The sequence below is a fragment of the Erpetoichthys calabaricus genome, chromosome 1 (assembly GCF_900747795.2).
Source record: "Erpetoichthys calabaricus chromosome 1, fErpCal1.3, whole genome shotgun sequence".
NCBI lineage: Eukaryota > Metazoa > Chordata > Cladistia > Polypteriformes > Polypteridae > Erpetoichthys > Erpetoichthys calabaricus.
In genome coordinates this window covers 153,280,547-153,302,725 of record NC_041394.2, presented here as the reverse complement: position 1 = coordinate 153,302,725, position 22,179 = coordinate 153,280,547, and the positions used below count along the sequence as shown (strand labels likewise).

Genomic DNA, 22,179 nt, shown 5'->3' with positions numbered 1-22,179 from the left:
GCTATTATGAGGGCAAATGGGAATTGACTGGTGAACACCCCTAATAAGCTGTATAGTAAACTCTTATGCTTTGCTTTATTTTTTTTTTTTCTTCTGGTTGTCGCACCATGAGGCAGCCTTTACCGAGCCTCTCCTTCTCTCTCTCTTTTTAAAATGTATTTTGAATTATTAAGGGTTTTAATGTAAGTAATGTTATTTATTACAAAATTGAAAGATTTGGCCTCTGGTTTGTTGAATGAAGTTTTAAACTATCAACAGAAGCCTCTGCACCGGCCACCCCAGACTGCCTCTCAAACAAGCTGAGAACTTGAGAAATGTCACACAGTAAGCGTAGAACATCTGATGGCCACCTACATCTATACCACCTGAGAATATAAAAGACTCTAAATAAACATGTAAAGTGGAATGTTTTAAAACCTTCACCTGATATCCACCTGGTAACACTGCGATCACCGCCACCTAAACAGTCCCACCGTTACGCCTTGTTGGAAGAGAAGCTCGTCCATAAATAAAAAAGGGTGAACACTCAGAGCAAGGACAAAAAGTTACAAGCTTATCTGCAGATGGAAGAGTTGAAGATCTGGAGCGAGGATTAAAGTATGTGAGTTATGACGAGCTCAGGTTCTGTGATATTTTGGGTGCTGCAGAGAACCTGCTGACTCATCTTATTTCAGATGCTATTTTAATGCTGAGTGGAAATCGCAGGAGGGGGAACGGAGATTTTTGTGAATGTGCAATGGTGAAAAAGGGAGTACAGTACAAATAAAACAAAAATATGTGATCAAGACACTGAAATGCAGACTGAATTTGTCCATGTCACTGCCCAGGAAAGTAAGTTGCGTCATCCTGGCTGACTCAGCAACAGAAATGCTTCACTCTGTACTGATGTCGTAATGATGAGTCATTCTGAATGCTGGTAACATCAAGGAAGCAATCAAGGCCTACAAGTATTAGGCATGTTCCTTTCATGGACTCTGCTCTATTCAAATATTAATGCTTTAAATATAAACCTGTGGCCCAATCCTAGCCGGTCTGACCTAATTTTACTGCCAACTATAAGCCTCTATTGACAGTAGCAGCTTTTTATTATACAAGCCAAAAGGGTTCATGTGTGTTTGGAGGGGGTTGTTTGTTTTTATCATATTTATTTATTTTGGAGCTTCAGCTAAATTTTAATTTCCCCTCTCGGACAGATCAAGGATAATCTAATCTAATCAACAGTATAGTGTAACTCAAACTTGGCCAATGAACGAGAGGCAGGGACTGAACAGGCAACCTGGGGTCTCATGCATAACGCCATGCATAGAATTCACACTAAAAAATGGCGTATGGACAAAAGCAGAAATGTGCGTGTGCACAAAAAAATCCAGATGCATGAATCTATGCGAATGCCAACTTTCATGTTCTTCTGCTACATAAATCCCAGTCTGCGTGAAAAGTAACGCTTGTGCACGCGCCTGCTGCCACTCCTCAACTCCTCCCAGAATTACGCCTGTTTGAATATGCAAATCAGTATAAATAGCCCTTAAGCTCGACGTTCTATGAAAAGGCTATGGCAAAAGCACGGGGGAAAATAGCAGAATTTCAGCAAATACCAAGTGGAGGCAAGGAAAAACGTACCATTTGTTGGTTTAAACAGTGATATAAACAACAAAAAGAAGTTGATTGAGTAACACAGAGTGTCGGAGAAACTTGAAAGCTCAAGTTCACAAATTCGCACAGTGCCTGAAATAAAAAAGAAGTTGTCAGATATCAAAGTCGCCGTCAAAAGGTGAGTCATAGCCCACCTTCTGAGTGTCATATGAAAGCTTATTAGGGTACAGAGAAAAAAAAAATAGGCACACTATGGGGAAAAAAGCACGGAACTGTAATCCCGAAATTTCCACTTTAATCACATAGAACATCATAAACTTCATCATAAAATCGTTTAATTTACTTGTTTCTCGAATCCTATCGTAACTAAAGTAGCACGTTAAATGCTTTGTTTCATAGTTGATCTTCTATGTGCTCTATGTGTGTGAATCACTACGTGTTTCTTAAACGGGCTATCTCTTCCTCCGACAAGACACAGAATCCACTACATTCGTGATATTATAGCTCTCTGAATAATTTAAATACTGAGAAGTATACTTGATATAATTTTCATGATGATAGGAGATAAAGCATGTATTAAACATGGGAACACGGTGGTGCAGTGATAGTGACAAGCTGGCGTCCCATCCAGAGATTGTTCCTGCCTCACACAACATGCTTGCTGCGCCGTGTACGAATCTTTGATGAAATAATTTACTGCAGCAGTACTGTCTCTTTCAAACGTACGGTAATGAACCCCGATTCCTGTCCTTCCTTTTCTTTCTCCAAGTACCCAATCGCCACACAATCAGCTCTGTAATAGACGTCAAGCCATCTGTAAGCTTAGAACGCCGATTCTTCAAAACTTTTAGGAACATTGAAATATCTTCTGTGGCAGATGGCCGGGTCCATGCCCGGCTGTGACACCCCTGCAGGATATGTTCCGGGGGAGCAAGCATGAGAGACCCAATACCTCCCCCTGGACGCTAATTGGCAGCCTCCCTGGGTTGCAGTGTTGCCTCGGACTCCCACAGGGCTTCATGGGAGATGGAGTTTGGTGCAGCACTTATAGGCTCCGCAGGTGCCGCCAGGGGGTGCTGCAGTGGGAGCTGCTGAGCCCTTCTGGGCAGTTATTTCGCCACACCCGGAAGTGCAGCTGGGTGTCGGCAATCAAGCACTTGGGGTACTTCTGGGTGCCTAATAAAATGAGCCAGCAACCACCACTCAGTAGCGAGAGTCGGGAGGAGGAGGACGAAGCTGCCTAGGAGGAGTGGAGGACAACACTTTAGTTTTTTGGTGTTTTTGTGTGTGCTGTGCTTGGGACTGTGTACTGCCTGTGGGACACAGGAAAGACGTGCGCCCACAGGTGAAGAAAAATAAATTTGTGTTTTATTTTTACGCATGCCTCACTGTCACTTTGTGCCGGGTCGGGTGCTTATATAGCAGCTTTCACACTTCGTAGTACATGTTTAATTATTCTATCCACCTATCCTTCCAGTATCGCGCCAGTCCCAGCAAGAATACAGTGCGAGGCAGGAACAATCCGTGCATGGAGCGCCAGCTCCTTGTTAGCACTGCGGCACCGTGTCCTCACGTTTAATTATTAATATAGATTATTTAAATGATGTTAATATTTTATCTGTATAATGTAATAAACATATTTTGCTGCATTTAATCTTAAAAATGATATTGTCATCATATGTAAATATGCGCTTTATAAAGTGGCGCAGGTTGTGCAATATTATAACTGTATCGCAAGTTTACAGTGAGGTGATTGTACTTATAAGTACAAACAGTTCTACAAGGAGCACTTGATGGACTGATTGATTGTGTTTATAGTTCTTGGGATGAAACTGTTTCTGAACCACGAGGTCAGTACAGGAAAGGTTCTGAAGCGTTTGTCATATGAGAGCAGTTCAAATAGACAGCATGGCTGAGGCAGCGTGTGCTTGACGCTATATACCGATAATTCTCTTTCCAATCAGATGCTGTAGAGCTGTGATTCCATACTCAAATACAGTGGGATAAATACTTCAGAGTAACAACGCTAAAGTAGCTATGGTATTTGGAATAGATTGGCCATTCCGTGGACCATTATATTGTTACAGGTTAATTACAATCAGATGCCTTAAGCTAATAAACAATATGCGATTAATTTCAGTGTATTTGATAAAGCCGTGTCAGGGATGTGGATCTAAAAAAAAGAAAGGGAAATCACACGGGAACAAAAGCTCTGCTTTGACTCTGGGTGCCACCAGTTTACAAAACCGAGCTGGTGTGAAAATATGTGCGGCTTTACGGCAAGTTTAGTTTTTATGCATCACGATGTAAGCGTGGAAACGGGAGTACGCAACATTTATACATGAGGCCCTTGGTCTCTCTTGGGAACTTCAGAACGCTGTGCCAGAGGGAGATTTGGGCATTCCAGTTTGGATGAGCACAGACAATCTGAATGGAGTAAAGCAGACAATAGTTAGAAGCAAAATGGATGGGAAGGGCACCTTTAGGATGGTTTCTAGAATGACAACAGTATGGGACAGAAAAGCAAATGGACACTCTCACTGAAGGGTGATTCACTTTTAGGTCAAATAACTCCTTTTTTCAAAGTTGCCAGGCAGCAATAGATGTAGAAAGAGAGAGACAGAGAGTATGGAGACACTTCATACATGGCCAGGAGGGAGGGGAATCTAGTTGGGAAAATGGAAGCAGTTCATCCTTGGTTAAGGCAGACCACATTTCTGTCAGGGAATGAAAAAGAATTCATACATTGTGGTACTCCTGTTCTGTGGGGAATAAGGGGGAGTTTAGTCAGTGGTGAAGACGGACCACTATTTCAGCAGAAAATTTATGGATAGTGAGGAGAGACTTCTATTCTGGTGGACAGACTTCTAATCAACTGGTGCATTAGTAGTTGATTAGTCCATGATAAAGAGGGACCACTATACTACTGAAAAATCAGGAGATAGTAATCGGTGGTGAGAAGATGCTGCTATTTTCATTTATTTGCCTAGTAGATGCTTTTATCCAAAGTGACTTACAAAAGAGGTCAACATAATCGAGTCACATCAGTCTGCTAACTGCTTGAGGACAAGTGTAATAGGATAAAGGGACAAAACTGATTGTCATAAGCTATCACTGTGAAGAGTTTATTCTTGTGGAGAAGGGACTGTCATTCTGATATGGAGTTGAGAAAACAGTACATTCATCGCAGTGAGTGGATCACCAGAATAATGAAGAATGAAGAGGCAGGTGTATCCATGGTGAAAAAGGACAGCTACTTTTCTAGAAATGAATGAGAAAACACTGGTTTAACAAAAGAGAGAGACTGCAGGTCTGGTGGGGAATGGAGTGACAATTCATCCATGGCAGGAGAAGACTTCTATTACTGTAGGGAATGAGGAGATCCCTTTAAAGGAGGACCACTAGTTTGAAGAATATCAAGGAAAAAGTCTATTCATTATGAGTGGAAGCTAGTCTTGATGTGGGATGTGAGACTGTTTGTGATATGGGAGCACCGCTATTCTTGTGGAAAGGCAGGAGACAGTTCATCTATGTAAAGGAGAGATCGCTAGTTTTGGTTGTTTCTTGACCTTCCACAAGCAGCATCATCATGGTAGCTAAATGGGTGGGGAAGGAGCTGTAAATGCCGTGTGAACTTAACACAAGCAATCTAAGAGCAGTGAAACTGAAGCACAATGTCCTATTGTACTTTATCTTTGCACATTTATTTAAATACGTTCTTCTTGTGTAATGACTTTACCATCTGCTTCAATGTATTACTTTTTTATAATTATTATTATCTATGTAAATATCTGCTTATACCTATTATCATTAACTATTTCTTGACCTTCTATAAGCATTATCATCATGGAGACTCTATCGATAGGGAAGGAGTTGTAAAGGATCTGAAAGGTAACACTAGCACTCTACAGCATTAAAGCTGAAGCATGATGTCTCAATGGATATCTCCATGGCCAGAAAATCCTAATATTTTGCAGTGAAGGTAATAACCAAGACTCCGTACACCAGACGAGATGTCCACATTTTCTTACATGCCTTCTCTTTCCTTCCTCTTTTCTCCTTTGCTTGGCGTGCTTCATACCATAGTTTGGTGGCAGTGTGGCTATGATGATTCTGGAGTTGTGCACCATTGCCCAGGTGAGACCCCGCAAGGCGCACCGGGGGGTTTATTAACGACAGTGAGTCACAGTTTTTCTGTTTCTTTTAATAATGTTTAGAAATCAGCATTGGTCCTAAATTTTAAATTTCACAGGCAAGAAGGATGGCGCTACAACAAAACAAAACAAAGGCGACGGTTCACTCCCACAGACTGATTAATTACTTTTTTTTTTAACCCCTGAGCTTTTAAAATGTTCAAAAAAATAATAATTATTGGCATCTTCTAAAAATATTTTCAGGTATAATTTATTTGAGAGTCCAGCCATATGGCTCTGAGACTTGTTGCCTTATTGCAGTTCAAGTAATGATTCGCTATTTACAGATCCTTCAGTGGTCATCACAAGATTCGCTTTAAGACTCACATTTAAGGAAACATGAAATAACTTAAAATCTAGACTTTAACAAGTAATATTAACATTTTTGATAATCATTACATTTGCCACACATATAAAGGTCTACTTTTACAGAATGTGCGAAACATGGCGTGTCAGGGTTACCACGGTCAGGCATATAGAGAGAGGTCTTAAGGACCTTTCTGGCACAGGAGAAGATGGGCCTTCGCCTCTGGACTCAGGGGGCCGCATCACACATCCTGGGGTCCTGGAGTGATAATGTAGGAGCAGACAGGCTGAGGGGAAGCAAACACTCCTTGAGCCACTGCTTGAGAGAGCTGAGAAAGCTGGGGTGATATCTTCCATTGTGAGAGTTCTTCATTGCTGTGGTGGGCTTGTGGCCTTGTGCTCAGGTAACCACCAGGGTCTTGTCAGGATGAATAGGTTGCCTTGCAGTTCACAGGATGGCCTCACCCTAACCTTTTTTAATGTTGTTTTTTTTTTTTTGCCAAATTAGAATCTTTGAAATAAGTTCAGATAAAAATCCAAGCAACTTCCCCAAAGTTTAATCAAACTCTCTCTCTCTCCAGAAGAAAGTCCATTCTATCAGCATTGATCACTTCCACTCTCACAAACCGTTATCTAATATTTTCATTTTGACATCTTTTTTTTTTCATGGTCCAGTCCACCAAACCAGAGAGGGGCACTAAAGCATGGCATTCACTGGTGGTCAGTATTAGCATTTCCTTCTACAAAACTTGGAACTTCCACGAATTCTGGTCTTTGTAATCCAGGCAATCAGTGGCATTGAAGTTCAGCTTCCAGGAGGCTGACTGGTCCTTGTAATCCAGGCAGTCCACTGAACTGAAGCCAAGGCCAGCAGTGCCATAGCCTTGGGTGGACAGAGATGCTGGGGATTGGCTCAGGTGGCTGCCCATGGTTGGAGTAGTGATTGGGCTGAGGGTTGCCCCTGGTGCAGAGAGCTGCGGGTGCATGGGGGAGAGGTACGAGCTGCAATCGAGGCCACTGAAATACGATGTGGAGCTTGCGTAGCTCTGGCTGTAAGCAGGTGCCTGGCTGTAGGTCATTGGGTAGGCAGTAGAGCGTTGCATACATGGAGTTGTGGAAGCAGACAGTGGGTCGGGGATTGGAGAGATGGAAGCAGGGCTCCAGATGGACACCGTGGCATTGGTGGTGGAGCTTGGGGTAACTGAGGTGCCTGCTGGGGGTGGAGGACTGTATTGCCCATTTGTGCTTGTCTCAGAGCTGGTTTCTCTGGCAGGCGATGTCTTCTTCTTAGTTGGCCGAGGTTTGCTTTGGCCACTGCTTTGTTGCTGCTGCTGACGGCACTTGGCTCGACGGTTTTTAAACCAAACCTGACAGAAAATGAGAGAAGCCTCATATTAGAGTTTAGAAGAGACACCAGAGTGCAATGGGGTTGAAAAACTGGGATAGGGAGCAGGACCTCATTAGAACATTGCACAAAATATCCAAATAGTGCCTTAACCTAGCAAAACAAAATTCCAGGTTATGCTTAGGATGTAGTGTTCATTTTAGTAAATCAGGAATCACTCAGCATTTTTACTTCCTTTCCCTCACTCAGATATAAAGTAATTTATAGTCACTCTTTTGATTTTTTAAATCAGGTATCATCTACATATAGCGTCAAGCCCCACATTTTGTGTCATAAGACACTTCCTATTACCACTTACCATCTGAGGGCACCAAATTAATGCTTCACTCTTTAATTAGATTAGAATGAAGCAAGATAATAGCAATGATAATAATAATAATAAATTATTATTATTATTATTATTTATTATTATTATAGGGTTGAATAAGGGAGTACTTGACTAGTGGTTTTAGTTCTTGGCCTGTCACTATGTAGAGTTTACATGGTCACCTCATGTTCCGACTGGCTCTCTCAAAATACTGCAGCTTCATCCTCCACACAAAAGACACTACAGCAGACATTACTTTCTGTTTTTGCCTTTCTTCCACAATACCCTGGAGCTTTCCAGCCCCAAAAACTGAGACTTTTCAAAAAATGCTTTCCAGTGTTGTAATGTGGATGGTTGAAAACGTGGACTCTAAATGTGCTCCGGTTTATTTTATTACATAGTCTTTCCCTGGTTGGATCCTCCTCATTACAATGTCTTATTCCCTGTATAGTCACACTTCATTGAAGAAAACCATACTCCAACATAGCAGGACAGAGAAAAGTTGCTTTCCATGAAGCTTCTTGTGTTGCTTATCTTGTATGCATTGAAACTGTGTTTTTTGCAGTAAAGCAATTCATTTACTAGTCACTGCAGTTTTGCAATAAATCCAAACGCTGCTGGTGTCACCAAGCCTTTCAAGGACTTTTCCGCCGATGCACGCTTGCTCACTGTAGGTATACTTTATTTTCAGTTGTTTTTATATGCACAGAAATACTTTGTTAAATGATGTGAAAACGCTAGTATGGATATAGTTCATTTTCATTTAAAAAAAAGAAAAACTGTTTTTAAATGAAAATGTAGTAGTTTGGACATAGCCTCAGTTTAAGATGACTGGCACCTTTAAAACAATAAGTGATTGTGTTTTTGTTTTTGTTCTTGTCTTGTGCATACTTGGGTTCTCACATTCTTATAATGAAAAAGTAACATAAGAAGGTGGCTGGATGGATCTTAACCTTTTCATATTTGGTTCACAATAATGATATTTCACTTTGCCTGAGGAGAATCTCCTTTCACATCTCCTATGTGTTTTCTAGCTAACTGAAATGAGTTTAGTACTCAGTTATCAGTGCTATACAAAAATAACCTGACTTGAATTCAACTGGAATGCTTCAGTGTTAGTAAACTGACCAACTTCATAGTGATAATTATTACAACAAAAAGGGGGATACAGACCTTCCTCATCTTTGTATATATCAAAAGAACACCAACAAAGTACAGCAAGGGTGGCATTTTGCCAGCTGTAATTGCTAATCCAATGTGATCTTCATTACTTGACTGTGTTTGAGATGGGATGGTGGTGTAGTGATGAATGTGTGTGCCTCTACACTCCAGCAGATCAGGTTCAAATTCTGCCCAGTCATTTGTATGTGATATCTCTGTAGTGTGCTTTAAATTAGCATAAAATTCTGACCCATTTACCGTTTTTGCAGTTTATGTTGCTCTCTATTTGAACAAGTGTTGCATATTTTTCCAGGTAGTGAAGATTCCGGCCCAGTCACCATCTGTGTGGTTTACATATGCACTGCCTGTACTCAAAGGGGTTCTTGCCAGGTCCTCCACTTAAAATGTGTTAAACTCATGGCCCACATATCCACTTTAAACATTCTCTGCTTACACTTGTGGCTTTTTTCTAGGTACTGAAGTTTGATTGGGTTCAGCTTCTGGTCAACTCACCCAGTAGTTTTATTTTAATTTTAATGGGTGCCCTGTTTTTTTTTGTTTTTTTTTACTCATGTCCCAAAGATGAAAGGGTTAAGTTAATTGGCCACTCTGAAATGGCCTGATGTGGTCCATCATGGCCATTTGTTTAGTTTATAGATAAAGATGAACCAAAAAAAAAACTTAAGATCACAAAAGGGGCTGGGGGTTAAGAAAGATAGATAGATAGATAGATAGATAGATAGATAGATAGATAGATAGATAGATAGATAGATAGATAGATAGATAGATAGATAGATAGATAGATAGATAGATAGATAGATAGATAGATAGATAGATAGATAGATAGATAGATAGATAGATAGATAGATAGATAGATAGACCACAAAAAACAATGGAGATATGTGAATCAGTGCACCCGGTTTTAAACAAACCATTCAAATGGTGTTAAGAAATGGTCTGAAATTAAATTCTTGCAATAAAGTAGCGGATTTTCCCCCATACGCTTTTGAACATTTCTTGCCCTCCAAACACATTTCTATGCCCTTGCTGCGCCTCTGCACCCCGAGACATTTCAGCTTACCTGCACTCGAGACTCCGGCAGGTTAATCTTCAGTGCCACCTCCTCTCGCATAAAGATGTCCGGGTAGCGCGTTTTGGCAAAGAGCGCCTCCAGAATGTCCAGTTGCGCGCGAGTAAACGTCGTTCTCTCTCGACGCTGCTTACGAGGTGTGGCTAAAGAATAAAAAGAAAAAAAAAGGAGGGTGGGGGGTTGTCAGTTTCTGAGCTTTCCATTTTCGATTTTCTGAAGATTATTTGATCAAACTCTAGTTCTTCATAATCAGAACATTACACCAGATTCCAAAACTATTGCTTGTTAATTAGACATCTAATATAATATGACAAGAAAAAGGAGCAGGTATAGGACACGAGAAAGTTCTGCTCTTTGATTACCTGATAGCATATGTATTTTATAGACGATACATTCAAATATGAATTTAAATATGCTTTTAAAAGGTGTGGATGAAGACTTGCATGTGCATAAAATATCCTCAGGTCTTTTTTTAACCTGAAAGCCTGTAAAGGAGGTTGTACGGTACCATATCTGCATATAAGACCTCCAAAAACTTTCTAATCGCGCATAAGAAAGTGTCCTGAAACGAGGATGAAGATAAAAGTGATCTATTGTACTGTTTTCTGTCTTCAAGCCTTATGTTTATTTTATACTATCCATCCATCCATTATCCAACCCGTTATATCCTAACACAGGGTCACGGGGGTCAATTATTATAAGCATCCTCTCCTATATCCATCCAATTATTTTATTTAAAAACAATAAGCATCTGCTCCTTTTCTGGTATGTTTGCACACTAATATATAAGTTCTCAAACCCAGCAGCCAACTTTGAGTAAGAGGCCAAGTAAAATTGCGGAAGTACACAATGCTGTTCAGAACATATACTACCCCCGTATACTGTACTATCATCATAATATTATCAGCTCGAAGTATACAATTTAAAATTAAATATAAACCCGAAGCCCCAAAAGTGGGCAGGACGACCGTAAATTCAAAGTTTTTCTCTATCGACCGCGTTCAGTTCTAATTTGCGTCCATGAAGTTCCTGCGTACCGAGTGGAAAGAAATTCCCACGTACTAGAAGGACGGGGTCGAATCGGACACGTGTGTCATTTGTGCCCACCGCCCAAACCGACGAATAGCCGGACGATGTGTCTTTCATAGATGTGATACACTCAAGGAGCACTCTTTAATCAGACGTGACGTCTCTCCGAATTGTTGTACTGTAAAAACATTGCCCTTTTGACTGGAAAAATGATAATTCAACAAGTTTGGTTTTATTTTCATAGCTCAAAATAAACTCTATAAGGGGGTTGCTGTAAATTGTGGTCCGATTCAGTAATCTAGAAAATTTCACTCCGTTGAGTGTCTGAATGCTGTATTTTAATATCAATAAAGAATTAATATGTTTAATAGAATTCTTTTTCCCTCCGGGTCTTTAGCATGTGGTCTCACGTTCAGTATAATACGGTACACTGCTAAAGGGCAAAGAAATTTGCCCCATGACGTGAAATGCAAAACGATTAAAATAAAAGCCAATGCAGTTATCAATAAAAATATCATCGTTTATCTGCCACATTAGCCGCTTTCATAATTGAGCAGGTCGTACCAAAAGTCACAGAAATGAACACACATTGACAACTCATCACAGAATTAAACCAATCAAGCAGTGCGGAAGGAGTCTTAACAGCAGGCAATACCACACATCGCACAAGTCTGTACTAGAAACCGCCAGTACTGTGTGCAAGTTCAAAGAGCGCAATACACAGAGAAACAGACCGTCCGGGCCCGGGCTGATCGTTCAAGTGACGCTCCATGTCGGACAGTCTCACATACAGTTAAACAGGTCGTATTAGTCTGGTTCAAAAATGAATCCACCTGCTGCACAGCACTACACACAGTGGACAAATAAAGCGTCGCAAAAGGGGCTCACATGGTGGACAGAAGTACGACCACCTGCCGCGCAGCACTGTGCGAAGATGCAGGCGGGATATTTTAGCACATGCAGGACTTGATGGACCACAGTTACGTAAATCGTACGTTTATATACTTACGTATTGTTTTCATTTGTGAATATGTTTCTATTTCATTTAACTTCAACGCATATCTGTCATTTTGTAGCAAATTTCGCTTTAGCACTTGGTGAGATGTATCTTTAGTACACTAATATTAAAAAATTATCCTTACATTAAGTCTATAAACATTCGAACGGAGAAATTAAATGAAAACCGCAATCTGATATTAAACAGGGGCTGAGGAAAAACAATAAATACTTACTTGGGTATCCCACAGCGGAGTGCAGTAGATCCATCCCGGGTGCTGACAGAGTCAAACCGTTCACGGCATAGTGCGGTTGCTTGATGTAGGACATCATACTCGATGTTTCAGGACCCTGATAAAAACAACTGCCCTTCCTTCACTCTGTTGTTGAGCCAACTGGCGCTCAGTTCGGTCTCAGGGGATCAACTCGCAGAAAGTTGGACGTCTCTGGGGATCTGTCTGAGAAAAAAAATCCGAGTATAGGTGCGATATTGAGCACGGAGCTGCTGGAAGTCCACCTTAATACAAAGATTTTTCTTTTTCTTTCTTTCTTTCTTTCTTTCTTTCTTTCTTTCTTTCTTTCTTTCTTTCTTTCTTTCTTTCTTTCTTTCTTTCTTTCGTTGAGAGTGCACAAAGAGTATGCGTTTGGGCCACTTAACTGTTTGCTTTAAGAAGGGGGATGCTAATTATGGAGAAGTTTAAATGGACAGTCCGGTAGAGTACCCCAGTAGTCTCCACCCCCAAGGTGGTGGGCGGTGGCCTCAGGGCACCTCCCCTTTAGGCTCCTGAAAAACATATACACTAGGCTATCACGGTTTACCAGACCTGATCATCACATGCAATTGAATATAAAGACAGTCTCAATGTTTGCCTTCACAAAGCCACCACGCAGGAAAGGCGCTACTGTTGTTTTCGGTTGTTAATGAACAGTTAATACTAATTAACCGCATACAATAGAGGGATGATTGCAAGCAGCGGGGCGCGTCCACGTTACCTGCAGGGCAAGGATTCAAAAACTCGAGAGATCTTCAAACAAGTATCGAGACCGCTCAATGCACATTGTCCCTGCGGCGAGTGAGCCCGAGCTGTCTTATCTGTAGTGTTCAGTTTCCGCGCACGGGAAAGGGACGCGTCTGTAGGTGTGTATTGGGCTAAGGGGCTTCAGAAAAGTAGATGTTGAACATCGAAAGTTATTTGTAATTCATTATTTATTTCACTTCCTGCCCACCAGCAGTCAGCAAAGCACATTTATCTTCGTTGTAGTAATACAATTGATTATCAAATCCTTTTCTGAACAGTCGTGAACAACTAACATTATATTCTGACATGCTGTAATAAAACCTGGTCATAGAGTGCATTTCAGTGGTCAGTTAAGTTGAAAATAATTGCGCTACAGAATGTTGAAATCGGGAGATTATATAGAAATATGCATGCACATACTAAACGACTGGAAGATACCTGTATGTGTCAGTGCGGCGGCTTCAAGTACAATGTGGGCAGGAAAGTGCGTCTATCTGTGGTGGGTGTGCTTGCTAAAACTTATGAGGGCACATCATATCCAAAATAACACAATTTAAAAAAATAGTAGATGATTTCAACAATATTTCTTAAACAAATTAACGGTTTGTTTTCTGTAGAAATTAGTACGTCGTTATTTTAGAATAGTAAGTATTGCTCGTATGAATATCTTTCAAGTAAAATCTTTAAATGTACATGTCAGTTTTAAGCTGAAACATAACAACATAACAATAACAACTAGGTGGTGACCACCCAAATAATCAGTTTGCTGTTCAGACCTCTCTCTCTCTCGTTTTATATATATGCCAAGTCAGAAGTTTTCTTTCTTTTCAGTCATTGTGGTTTATATTTATGTATCTATATTTATTTATTGCGCTTCTCAAAAAAGGCAAATGTCCCCCAAATAAACTTCTATCTATCTATCTATCTATCTATCTATCTATCTATCTATCTATCTATCTATCTATCTATCTATCTATCTATCTATCTATCTATCTATCTATCTATCTATCTATCTATCTATCTATCTTGTGTGGGTGTGTGTGTGTAGCGCGTTGGTATAAAATGGGAAATGGGGAACCTTACAAAATTTACGTCCTAACGCATGAAAGCCTATATGAATTCGGATACAATGTTATCGGTCAATATTAAACAAAATTCATTAATCATCAGTCTTATTGAGCATTGCATTTTCCAAAGAGATAAATTTACGTTTTACGTTTAAACTTTGAAATACAACAGGAATAATGGAATTGAGCGTTTCCTTTCAAGTCAAGCATACTGCTTCAATTTGGGGCTCAGTTTCAATGGTGGGCTTAAGCGTCTTCTTTAGAATAAACATTTAAAGCCTCCCTTTTTTGTATAAAGCTTATCGATTAATTGCAAGACAGCACCATTGGAAGACAAATTTAATGCCTTTTATCTCGCCTAATTGAATAGTTTGTTTAACTTTCTTCTAATATACAAATGGCGTTAATGGGCAGTACCTATAAATGAAATGTGAGAGAGACTAAAGGCACGTCGAGGCCACAATTAACATCGGCCCAAGTCTCGTGTCAGTCAGCGCTGTGTATTATTGTCATTAAAGAAAAGAGACATTTCAGAGGCTAGAGATTTGACAGAGCTTTTATCAGTTGTCGTTTTATTGTTTCACTTTTTCACTTCACGTACTTAAAACTACCAATTTGTTGTTTATATTTTTTACATTTTTGAATAAAACCGTTTATTTTACAATCCTGTAAATGAAAGTTAATTTATAATTTTAAAATTATAACATAACGAAACATATTAAAACCAACCATGAACGGTCAACGTGCAGTTTTTCCATATCTTTTTTTAAACATACGTCCATGCTTTCCTAATTTTTTATATACAATTATGGGGTATATATAACATTTTATAGAAATAGGGTATAGCTTGTGTGTATGTGTGCTCGTGAGCAACAAATATTCATATATCTGATATATGTTGCTTGAAGGAGATGAAGAAGGAACATGTTATGCCGTGGTGAAAAGAAAAGGTAACAGGCAAAAAAGTTCTTTTCTTTTCTGAATGGAAACAACCATTACCCGTTTTCCTTTGCAAATGCGCACTGACTTCACTAACTCCATATAACATCTAAAAATGTTATATTTTTCAAGCATTCACTTTAAAATGGTTAGAAAATGAATATACGTTTCTTTTACAGAATACACAACGAGTATTTCAAAAAAATGTAGCTGTGTTTTTATGATCACAACGCTCAAATCAAACGAATAAAATCCAGAGATTTTTTCTGCACATGCACGCTTTTGCTTTAGTGTGCATTTTATAAAGTGACTAAGGGCACAATCAAGTTAATCTTGGTTGATAAAATTGTAGCTTTTTTAAGCTCTGCAAAACGTTTTATTTTGCAGAATATATTCTTAGTTATTTAGTTTTTTTAGTTTCTCTAGTCATATTATCTGAAATAAACACTTTAAACAGAGTTAAATTAACTAATTAAAATGTATATGAAAAGAGTTATTTTAAGTATTATATACACGTGAATTCTCGCAGTATTTAGATGATAAATGTTTAACTGTAAAAACATAACTATCTTTGAGATAACAGTATTACGTCTTTTCTTTTCTTTTTAACAGTCTTTTTGGACACGTGAACCTCCTGCCTTCCCATGGTGCTACATAAATGACAAATCAACAGTGAGGGAGGCAATGTGGATCAGGCAAGGGAGGGAAGAAAGATATGTAGAATGAAACAATTCCGAATAATAACGACGGTTGTGAACGGCGTAGGGCTTATTATCTTGTGAATTCACTTATCACGGATATGTGTGCAAATGTAACTTTAAGAAATCAAAACGTACTTTTACCTGTATTAAAGTGAACATTTTCGTCTTTCAGACCATATATTGTTATGCTCTATTCACCTCAGTTAAGAGGTACTTTTGTTGACTGCTCAGTGAAAAAATTCAGATGGAATATAAAACACCACAACGTGGTCAAAAAGGCACAATTATTTCGATTATTATCCTTGTCGTAGGGAGTTATTGTATTCATTTGATCCTGGACAGCTGTGGACGCGGCTGACATGTTACAAGATGTACTGAATGCTATTTCAATGGTCACCTGCACTGAAATCGCTGTACAGAGTAATGATAAAAAGGCATACATAGATACAAATAGTATTTAAACACTAACCGTCGGGGCGATACCTGTTTTCTCGCGTATGTTACATAGTTGTGGCTATGTTGTTTGTTTATGCTACAAAAGTCCAAAAGAGACTCATATCTATCTATCTATCTATCTATCTATCTATCTATCTATCTATCTATCTATCTATCTATCTATCTATCTATCTATCTCCTTCATTTTAAATATTCCAAAGGCAGCTTAACTATTTCCCTCCTCTTATACTCACAATGTTATGAGTGACAGTTCTGAGAGGCTGGAGTAAACTGAAATTAACCGAAATTGCCGAAGACGTTGGGCAAAAACAAATGGTGTTAAAGGACATTGACAAATTATGCATTTGCACAGTTGATTCTCAGCTTTTGAACGCAATATATTTTTTAGCATTTCAAAGGTTTGTGCCCGATCATCTGACCGTGGACAATAGTACAAACTTGTTGACATATTTAGTTCATTTATCTGAAGAAAGCTACCTTGTTTGAGTACGTAACAATATTTTTTTCCCTGTATCCAGTTTAAAATCCCCCTATCCGGTTCATGAAAGCTGGGAGATGGCTGGAGTGAAGCTCGGACTGAGCGCTAGAGGGTTGCATGCCACGCGCAGGCGCACACACTCACACTAAGTCACATCGGGCCAGTTTAGAGTTGTCATTTAACTTTTGAGTCTTTGGGACTTGTGTGGAAAACCGGTGTGCCCTGAGGGGGGCGCGCACACACACACACATACACATACACACAACACATAGGAAGGACGTACACTCCACTATCCAATAAGAGACCATAAAGCGAAATCCATACCCTGTGCGAAGTTGTGCAGAATCACCTGCGCGCAGTACCCGACTCGATCAAACCAGACATCGCTGCACTTCAGCGCTCATCTCGTTACTTGACCTTGAGTACCATCTTTTGTTTGCATTTTAAAGTGCTTTACTATTTACAACGCATTAAATTAAAAACATGACAATTATTTTGAACCATGCTATATATTTCTGCTTTCTTACCTCAGCACACAAGTAGACTTTCACCTGCTAAATGGCATCGTGATTCTGCACTTATTTACAAGCTTGCGATCCCTGCTATTGCTTAAAGTTAACTTTACGCTTACTTTTAGACAGTGATCCGTAGCCTCAACAATTTGACTCACCTTTTAAATTCAGCGACGTGCAGTCATAGACACGTATAAAACGTTTATTTGCTATTAACGCATACTCTTTTATTTTCTGTATTCCCCCAATTGAAACATTGTTTTAAGAAAAACAAACACACAAACTTGCACAAACGCAAATATATAAAATACGCACAAAGATGTGAATATTGAATATTTATATTCTGCTCCTTAACATACAATGTTTTCCTTTCCTCCATATTTTATCTTCAATTGACTGTAATTCAATTACAATTAACATTTTTTCCGTAAATTTCGTCTTGTAACTTCTTTTGGTCTTAAGAGATTCAGACGCTTTAATTATGAACATTTAGTAATTTACGCATTTTTAGAACCCTGTCTAAGGCTGAGTCATGGTGGCGGGGCTTATCCCACAGGTATCACCCAACCTGGACGGGGCGCTTGCCATCCAACAGTATACTTACACTCGCAGACTACACACCAAGAATTCAGGGAGAACATTCAAGGTACAAGGAACCGTTGAGGCAGTTGTTAGTTACTGAGACATAAAAAACAAGCAGAATTGAAGGGACGACTAATTTCTTTTCGTGTGTAGAGGGCACATTAATACTCTATACAATGCTTTTGAAAAGTAAAGAAACTTATCCGGTTGGTTCAGAAGTTAAAGATGGAAACAGCATGCTACCCTACAAGAGCAGTCGATTTAAAGTAGAAATTAACCACGAAAATCGGTTGAAATAAAAGCCCGCATCTTAATTATTAGGAGTCTTGCGCTATTTGTGACGCATGGGATTAATATCACTTAAAGTTCTCTGATCTGTCCCTGAATCCATCCATTTTCTAGCTCGCATATGCGCACCACTGGGCGTAAGGTGAGAACCAATTTGGACTGGACGCCCGTCCCGCAGTGTTCATGTACATTCACTCTAAGTGTGCAACTGGGATTCCGTTTAACCCAACATGCAAGACTTTTGGGGTGTGAAAGGAAAACCGGAGTACAGGAGAAAAAACCACGCAGATACGTGCAGCGCTTCGAACTGTGAAGTAAGAGTGCTGAGCAGCGCAAGTCACCTCAAGTAAAACAACTTTTTTCTTATATATGAAAATAGATATTCTAGGTTAGAGTAAATTATAGATCAAAGTCAGCATTTCAGACCCTATTAAATAGACTCGAATATTATTATAATATACAGGTGTTACCTGTTACTTCACACGGAGTAAAGATGCAAAAAATAAAACAAATTATAAGAGCATGTATTGTGGCGAGATCTTGCATAAAAGCAAGTGGCATTTAAAAAGATATAGTCTGTTTGGGGCCTCATTTTTTTTACCTCTCACAGGGTGTGAACTTGAAATCAATTTCATTTTTAGCACATCTTTTACCTAATTGCAACATAAGAAAAGCCCAATCCTGGATATAGGGAAGATGATGACTATCTGTGAATATTTATGGAGCAATCCAGTTTCTCAGTGTTAGGCTGAGTATGATACTATATCTTGAGATAAGAGGAAGAAGCTAAGCCCGGACAGGATGCCAATACTTCCTAGGCACCAGGCTCACTAAAACACTCCAACACAGGCAGTGAGAACTGACCAGTTTAGATAGAACTACGAAGCTCTTGTCAATGGACCATGAGAATAATAATAATAATAAAAAAAATTATAATCCTGTTCCTCGACTTCAAACAGCCTGTGGCTCAGTACCTTCACGCGTTTACAAAACACCAATGCTGATGCAGTAGAAGAAAAAATTATGATGCATTAATACATTTAACAACAGTTTGAAGCTCTGTTCATTAATGTCCCCTTTAATAAATGTAAAGTGACACTCTATCGGAATGAGCTCAGAGATGGATGGAATTAAATACATTTTTCAGAAACTTAATCTATCTGTCCATTTTTGTAATTCATATCATTTTATCAATCTAGTCTCGCGTGGGGCCAGAGCATGTCAAAAAGATAAGTTGTCAAACCAGGCCGGGACGCCAGGCCAACCTATGTCGGAGATCGTCAACAAATCTAACATGTACGTCATTCGAATGAGTGAGTAAAGCAAGAATATAAGGAGAAAAGCCTTACGCAAACACGAGGGGACAGTATCTAGTCTCCATATAGGTAAAATTCGAATCAAATCGACCCTTAAAACTAAACTGCGTCAAAACCGGAGGAGCGATGTGAGGTCGCACTTTGTGTGGGATATCAACTCATTTAGAGCATATAATGTAATAATAATACCTTTAAATGTATGTATTTTACACGAATGAGTTGTTCTTATTCCATACTGCTACTGTTATAGGTACCCACTCAAGTCTCTTTTTCATAATTTATGTATTTCTTAAATCTGTTTTTATACGCTGGCGTGTAGCCAGTGACTTACACGTCTTTGCCAAATTCTTGCAATAATAATTTTCTGCGTCAACTGTCAATGATGCTAATTTGTTCAGAATCGGCCCTCACAGTTGTATTTAAATATACTAATGATTTACTCTCCGCGCACCAGAATTGGATCAAGATGGTCTGAAAACATTAAAATGCAATTATTTATTGTAAGTGCAGTTAGTTTTCTATATTAATGTAAAAGAAGGTCGTGAGAAAGTGGACCTCAAATTGTCCACAGTGTAGCGCAAATAAGCATTCATATCGAAAAGGGCGAGTATCCACACAGAAGGTGCCCGCGTCAACGTCGCGTGTAGCTGAATTAAACGTCACCTCTGCTAAACATTCCGACTTAAATCTGCAAGATTTTTAAGTTTGGGTCCTGCTGTAGCCCCAACAGAGGCGTCTGGAAGGAGAGAAGCGTAAACACACCCGAAGTTTACAACGTAAATTGTGTCCAAAGTGATACAAATTGGTTAAGTGGTCTGCATTTCTTGGCCTCTATGTGTCAACCTGCAAGTAGTTAACAGAATGTAGAAGTTCAATTTATGATGTGATCTATGGTGTCAGCTAAATGTATCCTTGTGTGTGAGTCTGGCATGTGTGTCCCCCAGGCTGGAGATTTCCTTTGAGCCTGCTGCTGCTGTGATTGGTTCCACCTCCTCTCCAACTCCTCAGTAGAAAGAGTGGGCTTAAGGAAACACTCTCCATAAAATCGAGCAACAGTTAAATTTGTGGCTTCTGATCACCTCTCGATCATAATGATCAAGATAATTTCCAGCAAGATGCATACTTTATAAAATGAAAAACCAATCAAATGTAAAATATAGATACCAGAATGCTGCAAGGTGTTAGGTGCAGATAAAGACAGACAGACAAACAGATAGATAGATAGATAGATAGATAGATAGATAGATAGATAGATAGATAGATAGATAGATAGATAGATAGATAGATAGATAGATAGATAGATAGATTTGTTTTATAAAAGAAAGATAGAAATGGTTGTCTCAAACCAATATCTGTAGTTCTAACCAGCTGATGAATGGATATGTAGATTTCCCATTTCAAAAACTTTAAGAACCCTGAGGAGCAGGTGGTTTCTCAGTACATAGATGTTGAAAAGTGTACTAAGTTCTATGCCACATTTTGTGACATGCCTTCTAGTACATCTCCATTGTTAGCGTGTCCCTGTTGACTGTCTAAAATTTTAAGGTTTGCTGACATTCCAGTGCAGCTCTCATCCATCCATCCATCCATCCATCCATCCATCCATCCATCCATCCATCCATCCATCCATCCATCCATCAACTTAATCCGACTGCCAGTATACCTGTATCCTATCAAATGCATTCCCAAAACATGACTCTTTAATCTCCAGCACACCTTCACTTTTCCCTAAGCACAATATATTTGTTCCAGTTCATCTCTCTTTTACCCAATAGATGCTTGCCTGATCCCCAGTATATTTCCACAGTATCCAGTGACAGCTTGTGTGTGCTCCACCAGTCTGCAACTGCTCTTTCTCTTCTTCTTCATGCCCTTGCTTCCCTTGTGCACTGTCTGCCATTGTCCAAGAGATATCCTAAATCTTTTTAGTCCTCAGAAACGTTCAACACAAAATGCAAGAGTATTTCTTAGCAAATGGCAGAGCTTCACCATCCAGTACAAAAAAACCCTTAAAGGAGTGTGGTCAGTAGCTGAGTCCAGCCTGCGACTCATGAGTAGGGTCAGCTCTGTGCATCATTAGATATCATTTTATGAGCGCTGCTAAAGCTCTCTAAATCTAGATTAGATGGGGTAATAATCAGGGTTGGGCGCCCCGGCGGCTCACCACACCGAGCGGCTCTAATGTGCTTTATCTTAAAAATAAGCAACTTACCTCCAGATAAACAGCTGAGAGGAGGCCAACAAGGTCTAAGCAGTCAAGCACAGTGAGCAAGAGGAACAGAGTTGAGAAACCTGGTCGATCGGAGAAGTGGATGGTTCACCCTGTTAACAGGGGAAAAGAAAGAATGAAGAAGCTGGATGTAAAATGGAAAGATTTAAATGTAGGGCAGAGTGATGTCATCTGCCATTGTCTGTGTTTCACTGGCTAAGCTCTTGCGCTGCTGAGAAGGGAGGCTGGGTTATACAGGGTGAGAAATGGGACAATATGGTCACCCTCCCCCTCACCCCAGCTGGCTAAGCTGCTGTGACACACGCGTGTGCTGCAATCATGGAGAACCTGCTCAGAGTAGGGTGCCCCAGGACTTCTGTTGCACTTTTTCTTGCACCTGTGATAGTCTCCCTGTTGGGAACTGGCCTGTGATCCCCACCTTTTTGCATCATCAGAAATCCACCTCACCCGGCTTGGCTGAGCAAGTGAAAATAGAAGCATTTGGGCGACTGGCAAAAACTGTGTACTTCTT

At 39.7% G+C, this 22,179-nt stretch overlaps 1 protein-coding gene across 2 annotated transcripts; it reads right to left on the bottom strand.

The window, feature by feature from the left end:
• Window positions 1-5,782: 5,782 nt before the first annotated feature.
• LOC114646144 (homeobox protein otx5) lies at window positions 5,783-21,908 on the bottom strand. 2 transcript variants are annotated; one of them, XM_028794166.2, is made up of 4 exons: window positions 21,651-21,908; window positions 12,317-12,538; window positions 10,047-10,198; window positions 5,783-7,459 (listed from the first exon to the last, which is right to left on the bottom strand). In XM_028794166.2, exons 2-4 carry the CDS (start codon window positions 12,411-12,413, stop codon window positions 6,833-6,835), a joined length of 876 nt encoding a protein of 291 aa, XP_028649999.1. In that variant the 5' UTR covers window positions 12,414-12,538; window positions 21,651-21,908; the 3' UTR covers window positions 5,783-6,832. The 2 variants fall into 2 exon arrangements, with proteins under 2 accessions (XP_028649999.1, XP_051788266.1); XM_051932306.1 differs by lacking the exon at window positions 21,651-21,908 and adding an exon at window positions 21,207-21,511.
• Window positions 21,909-22,179: the final 271 nt, after the last annotated feature.

Coding starts and splice junctions, on each gene's coding strand:
- LOC114646144 (XM_028794166.2), bottom strand. CDS start 12,413: ATGATGTCCTACATCAAGCAACCGCACTATGCCGTGAACGGTTTGACT. Junction 10,199..12,316: donor CTCCGCTGTGGGATACCCAA/GTAAGTATTTAT, acceptor TTTATTCTTTAG/CCACACCTCGTAAGCAGCGT. Junction 7,460..10,046: donor TGCCGGAGTCTCGAGTGCAG/GTAAGCTGAAAT, acceptor ATTTTCTGTCAG/GTTTGGTTTAAAAACCGTCG.